Source organism: Erythrolamprus reginae, chromosome 1, assembly GCF_031021105.1.
Source record: "Erythrolamprus reginae isolate rEryReg1 chromosome 1, rEryReg1.hap1, whole genome shotgun sequence".
NCBI classification, from domain to species: domain Eukaryota; kingdom Metazoa; phylum Chordata; class Lepidosauria; order Squamata; family Dipsadidae; genus Erythrolamprus; species Erythrolamprus reginae.
In genome coordinates, this window is record NC_091950.1 from 281,670,131 (window position 1) to 281,677,142 (window position 7,012).

Consider the following 7,012-nt stretch of genomic DNA (forward strand, 5'->3'; position numbering starts at 1 on the left):
TTCAAGCAGCTTCAATTTATTCATGCTTGTAAATCTTTTTCTTTTTTTGATTCATAAAAATCTGATGGGGTCCCATGACTTACCACTGTAATTCTGGAGTAAGTTACAAACATAAATCAAAGACTACCTGTATTACAATGAACATAACACAGTGCATAGTTTTTATAACCCATTTCTGGTTGCAATCCTCCTCCTAAACCTAATGAGTTTATTGAATAAACTGCTTTATTGAGCAAAACCTCATTATTCTCAATGTTTTATTGAATAAAGTCTATTTCTCCGACGACATCACTGCCGTAACCACGCTAGGTCATAAATAGTCTTGTTTCTCTGACGACATCACGTGTAACCTCGCTAGGTCATAAATCATGATTTACAAGCTGCCAAGGACATCTCCACATAAACGCCATGCAGCACCCGGCTTAACGCTATGGGAATGATAAGAGAAGACTCTGCAGACACCACCCCTCTTCAGTTCAGGGCGGGGCTGCGGCCTCCACGCGTTTCCCCCGTCAGAACTACAAGGACCATCACGCCTTGGGCGCGAGGGCTCGCGGCGTCGCCTCCGTTGCTAGGATGTCTTAACGGTCCCTTTCCTTTCTCAGCTGAGGCCAAATGCCGCCGTTACCGCCGCTCTCTCCGGCTCGGGTGTTCGCTGAGTTGGTATCCCAGCCCGTCGCCTCCGGCACGGCAGACGATGAACCACCCAAAGGACCGTTTGGGAGGGAAGTTCACGTCAGCGGCAGCGCGGAACTCAGCGGCGGGCCGGATCGGGCCAAAGTCACAGTTTATTTAAAAAGCAGGAAAGGCCAAGCCGGCGAAGCACGAGGCAGCGTCAGTCGCAGAGTTGATTACGTCGCCCAGACGGTTCGGCAGCGCGGCGGCATCTCGGTGGGTGAGATAAAAGGAGGGGGAAATTTTTTTCCCCGCGCGCAGCCGCAGTAGGTTTCCCGCCCTTTGCGGGCGTGCTCAATTCTTTGTTCGCTTTAGCAATTCGCTTAGACTTACTACCGCTCCCCTGTGCTTCATATTCACCTGGTTTTAGCTAGCAGGGGGAACCCAAAGGTGTTTTTTTCAAGAAACAGATTTTTTTTAAGATTGCATTTGAATGCTACCCCTCTCTGAGGACTCCGGGTGGCTCACAACATGTACAAAACCCAGAAAAAAACAGTAATAACAATCCAATTAATAGTACATTAAAACAGTCTTAAAAATTCTAATTAAAAACTATCATTACAATTCATGGAGATGGATTTTCTGGGTCCAGTTTCCCCCCACCCCTTTGAGGACCTTTCGTTTCTCAGTGAAACGTCCTCAAAGAGGTGGGGGGGACACCCTCAAAGTCCAGTTGCCTCTTGAACCACCATTGGGACAAGCATAACCTGCATGGCTGAGAATCTCCATGGACATTTAGCCACACAGTACATTTATTCACTGCGGTGCTCTTGCTTGGGGACCATCTCTCAGTAGTAATAGCAATTTAGGCTTATATACCGCTTTACTGTACTTGACAGTCCTCTAAGTGGTTTACAGAGAGTCAGCATATTGCCCCCAACAATCTGGGTCTTCATTTTACCGACCTTGGAAGGAAGGACGGTTGAGTCAACCTTGAGCCTACGGAGATTCGATCTGCCAAAACTGCTAGCAGCCTGTGATCAGCAGAAGTAGCTTGCAGTAACATACCTTCCTTATTTATCCTGCTAGACCAGATACAGAGTTATGGTTCATACCTTCCTAACTAAAGATTTTCTACTCCATTGTGTCATGCCTTCCCAATCCACTGTTCCAAATGAGGGATTATTTCTGTATATATTCTTATGATAATGCATGTTACTTTAGCCATCATGAAGGCCTGACATTGGACAACTAGCAACAGAGTTATGTACTGATCTAAAAATCATAATTTCTCTGAGTTCATATGAATGTAATTCCAAACCGTTTCCAGACCTCACTCAGCTGTGAAACTTAACTGAGTTCCTCTGGATTAGTAATAGTTAGGATACCTCGTCTAACCTAGAATTAAGATATAGCACTGTTTGTGGAAACAGTGTTGAAGGAAAAAGCACACAAGTAAAATACAAAATATATGTAGCCTTCAAGTCAGGTCAAGAGTCCTGGTCACTTCATAGTCAAATTCATGTGATTTTTTTAGGCAACATTTTCAGAGGTGCTTTTCCATTGCCTTATTTCTAGGGCTGAAAAAGTGATAGCCTAAAATCAGCCAATTGATATTAACCAGTATTTTTATTAGAATTTATTTGAATTTTGAATGGTTTGTGATGCTATGAGTAATACCTTATTTCTGTCCTACACATAGCACTTTAGATTATTAGGAATTTATAGATACCAGGTAATTTAGGATATTCCTAATAATTGCAGTCTTTTAAAGCATAAATTGTTAAGAAATTTTGGAAATTGTTCATTCAATCATGCTTATTAGAATTGTTTAGCCCTTTGAATTTGAAGGCAAAACTAATTTTACATGATTCAAGGAAGGGGCACAACTGCTTTAATAAATTGGAAAAAAAGTTTTCACTTCTACTTTGAAGCATTTTTTAATTTTTGGATCAAAAAATGGTTAAATATTTTCATGGTAAAATATGAGTGAAAATATTGCTTAAGAAAGGGTATTGGATCCGAACTTGACCCTTATTAATATAACTCTGTTAATTTTAGTGAGTCTGTTCTAGCTCCAACTCACTTTTACTGTTTTGAAATACATTGCCATATTTTGTTGTTTAGTATGCCTAAAAGAACATTATTTTTAAGTAGTGGACTTAAAATGATCACTTTTCCTCCCCAAGGAAAATGATGTGACCGTGACAAAAAACTTCAGTAGAATAGACAATGCGTATAAGATGGAAGCTGAGGCAAGTATCTTAAATAAGAGCACTATTAGTCTCAAATATGTTTGTTTTGATTTGGCAAAACTTTTAAAACCCCTCTAGCTATTGCTTGTTAATTTTATTTATTAAATTCACTCATTTGCTTTTTCATTTAATTTTGTATCATGTTAAAGCTAATTTGGAATTTTAATGGGAAACTTGTTCTGAAAATGTCATCAACTGCTGTTGTATCTTGGGACAAATGTATCTTCTACATATGTTGTATTTTGATCAATTAAAAACGGTTAGTATTTTCAAATAGTATAATGAAGTGAGTAGAGAGACACTTACTGAAGATGTGTTGCTGAACTAGATTCATGTTTGAAAATGCATACTTTATTTAAATTATGACTTATCTAATGAAGATCTCTCTGATAGATTACTTTGATCTTAATCTAATACTAGTAGAAACTAACAAATGCTTTAAAATTGAGTACATGTATTTTAAAGGTTGGTAATAGTTAGGATACTTCATCTAACCTAGAAATAAGGTTACAACACCTTAGATGATGCTCAGAAAAAATAATTTTAAAAATACATTTTATTGAAAAATATTTTTCTCTACATCACTTAAGTTGTTTAAGTATTCCCCTATTTTTAATGTTCATAATTCGTATAGTTCTTATTTACCTGAACTTTTATGTTAGTGTTTGTTCAGGGTCACCCCATAGTACTGAAGAAAGCTTAATATAAGATCATTTTATAAATTTGTCCATTTTTAAGTATTTTGTTTGATATAATTTTTTTAAAAAAGTTATGTGTTTAATTGACTACACTTTGCAGCCTAATTAGGTTTGCAAGTTTTTTACAATCTTGCAAATCTTTAATATTTATACATATAACATTGCTTGCCAATGCTCCAAGATTGGAATTATTCTATTGGGATATTAACCAGTTGCATCAGTTGTGCCTTAAATATTTTCAGACAGTACTTGATTTTTAATTCACTATACTCAGTTTACTTTGCAAATTGTGAGGCAGCTTTATAAAAATAAATAAATAAAATCATAGAGTAAATTTAAAAAGTGAGAGGGTGGGAAAGATCCATATTTACTGCTACCTTTTATTCTGCTCATCTTGCAATTAAACCACTGAAAAAGGCTTCTACATTTTTATATTCACTTACAGATTTGCATTATATTTACTGATTTTGGGAAAATGCAAGATACATGTAATCATCTTGTTGAGAAACTAGATAAATCAGTTATCATAAGTTCACCTCACTTTTACCATACAATGGAGGCTATAGACTCCCTTCGGTAAGTTTCTCAATACATTTCTTAAGATTATGTATATTTCTGGCTTTCTTGTTTCACTGTAAATGCTTATTCCAAACTACACAGGTACAAATGTATTGTTGCTCAACTAGAAGAGAACCTCGTGATGGCATTCAATGTAGAGATTACAGCTTTAATAGCTATCCTTTGGACCATGGTTGTCATATCTAAAACTGATCATCTGGTTCATACCAGCATTTTCACACAGCTGCAGAGGAATGCCATCACTACTATGTTTACTAATAAAAAGACTGGAGTTACTACGGGAGGTTACTATTGTAATGTGTATTTGTGTCCTGTCAATCTTGGAGGCTGGAGAGATTGGGAAATGTTGCAGAATGTGAGAATGAAATACTGAATTAGACTCAGACAAGTTGGATACATTTTTCATCTTCACTACTTTCCTGCCTTAGTTTAAGGAAGAGAATAATGTAACAAATAAGCAGTAGTATTTGCAACAAATAAGGTTATTTTTTTTACTATTTTTATTCTTATTATAGCCCATCTTGTTTTTTATATTACTGAAAGTTGGATAATGTTGTCTCCTATTTTCCCCACAACAAAAATCCTATGAGGTAGATTGGGCTGAAAAAAATGAGTGACCCAAGTCATCAGTGCATCAATAGAACACTTTGTAGTATTGCAGCTTGTAACTAAATTAAGGAAACAAACAGAATAGCAGTACATTTTTAGGGTTGTACAGATTTGAAGTATTTGTAAACTGCTCTTCATACTTCCAGAATTTTGTATGCAGAACAGTGGTAAAATATCCTTGTCCTCAACTATACAATTATCATAGTTTATTTTTAAAAAGGGAATAAGTAAGGAAAAAGGCAAGTTTAGTTCCTAAAATTACTTTGGCTTTCTTTCAGAAAAGAACAAATTTTTAAACAAATACTATTAAGGGGCGTGCATAAGCGCACCATTGTGCCTACCATTCCTGTCCTACTGCCCTATTGTCTTTTTTTATCATTACTTTCTATGTTCTGTTTATATAAACTACTATCCTATACTTGATTGACAAAAATAAATAAAATAAATAAAACTTGTAACTATACCGAAATATGCCTATATGTGCAGCTATGTGATACTAAGTATTTTGGGTGCAAGAGATGAAAAATATAGTAGAGAATATAAGGAAAACTAAGAATACAAGAGTTGGGGAAATGAGAAGGAAAATATTACATAAGTGGTACTACACACCCGTTCAACTTGCACATGATAAAAGCAGAATGTTAAAGGTATTTGTTGGTATGGGTGCCAAGATAAAGGAGTGTTTATGCATATGCTATGGGAATGCCCAGTAGTGCAGAATTTTTGGCAAAAAGTGCAAGAGGATATCAATAGGATATTAAATATAAGATGGATATGGCAGTATTAGTTAAAAGTAAGGAGATGGGAGAATTTAGAGAAATAAAACAAGTAGCGATAGAAAGCGCTCAGGCGGTAATAGTCTTAGCTTGGAAGGATGCGACAAAATGGACAATGCAAAATTGGTATAGGTAGATGGTGGACCACATTCAATTTGAGATTATGGACAAAAGGATGAATTTGATTAATGAAACTGAATTGCGATAACTGATGGGGCGATGGGACAAGGTAAGATGATATATAGCGAGTAGGATCCAAGACCAAAGCTATAAGAAACAAGTTGGAATCACTTTATAATATGTAAATAAATATTTTGCTCTTGGGTTAAAACGATTTATATAAGAAACACCCCCGATTGGTGGTGGGGTACGAATGTTTGTTTGGTGGTGGGCACAATCACTGAGCACTTGTTATATGTTGTGTGTGTGTTTTTCTTATATTATAAAAATCAAATTTTTTTTTTTTTTTTAAATGATACTAAGTATTTTGTATCTCAAGGTTTCATTTTATCTGAAGGAAATGTCATCAAGTTTGACAAGCATAAAACTGCAATTTAAATAAGAACTGATCGATTAACTAAATCTTGCTACTCTTTCTTTTCAGGAGGCAGGTTTGCATTTCTGCTGTTAGGAGTGCTCAGCAAAAAGCTCAAGAAGTTTGCCAATTGTTTGGACACTCCCTGGGGAAACCTCTGCTAATCAAGGAAGAAGAAGTAAAAGAGTCAGAAAATCATCTTGAAGATCATACAGACATTTCTTCAGATTTATTTAATTTTCAGCAGAAACTCCAAAGTGCCACCATCCACATTTCTTCAAGAGTATTTGCTATTTTTGAAATAAAGGGAGAGAAGAAGAGGAAAAAGGCTGCTCTTACAAAAGGCAACTAATTAACCTCTGAAACCATTAATTAGACTTTGTTTTTCCTTTATGAAGAATGTACTCAGGAAGCTCTATTTGATTTTCCATAGTGCACATTTAAAATTACAATTGACGTAGAAATCCTTCTATTGAATGGGGTGAAAAATGTGGATCCCTGCCAGCGTTTTTAAAAAGTGATTGCTATTCAGATGTTGTATCTAAAATTAAGGGAAAGCTTTATTTAACGATCATATAGTGCAAGAAAATGCTCATTAAACATGATTTTGAATTAATTACTGACTCATTGTTGCTCAGCAAGGCAAACATAGGTAGATATGCCTTGTAGTCCTCCCTTGTCAGTGGGTTCTGCCTTTTTAAAGCTTTTTAAAGTTCTAGGAAAATGGTTTATCTAAAATGCATAATCAGAATTACCTTTATACAGCATCCAGTAGTCCTATTGTGTATATTACTTTATTCTAAGACCTAAAAATTTATTCTGTTATTCATACAGCATTACACATCTGGTTTGATCCAAAGCAATCTGCTTTTTAAATAAAATATACGTACATCGGGTTCATTGTAGCGTTCCTACTGTTAAATTGAACAATGTTTACAATTAGGC

The 7,012-nt window shown here is 35.7% G+C and overlaps 1 protein-coding gene across 1 annotated transcript; it reads left to right on the forward strand.

The window, feature by feature from the left end:
* Positions 1-550: 550 nt before the first annotated feature.
* IRAK1BP1 (interleukin 1 receptor associated kinase 1 binding protein 1) lies at positions 551-6,683 on the forward strand. Its single transcript, XM_070739037.1, has 4 exons — positions 551-891; positions 2,805-2,870; positions 4,014-4,144; positions 6,137-6,683. The coding sequence occupies exons 1-4, from the start codon at positions 616-618 to the stop codon at positions 6,417-6,419; spliced, it is 756 nt and encodes a 251-aa protein (XP_070595138.1). The 5' UTR covers positions 551-615; the 3' UTR covers positions 6,420-6,683.
* Positions 6,684-7,012: the final 329 nt, after the last annotated feature.

What these genes read in the sequence shown, in the direction of transcription:
- IRAK1BP1 (XM_070739037.1), top strand. Translation starts at nt 616, where the DNA reads ATGCCGCCGTTACCGCCGCTCTCTCCGGCTCGGGTGTTCGCTGAGTTG. An exon ending in GGCAGCGCGGCGGCATCTCG is followed by an intron (nt 892 to 2,804) that starts GTGGGTGAGATA and finishes TTCCTCCCCAAG; the next exon opens with GAAAATGATGTGACCGTGAC. An exon ending in GAGGCTATAGACTCCCTTCG is followed by an intron (nt 4,145 to 6,136) that starts GTAAGTTTCTCA and finishes CTTTCTTTTCAG; the next exon opens with GAGGCAGGTTTGCATTTCTG.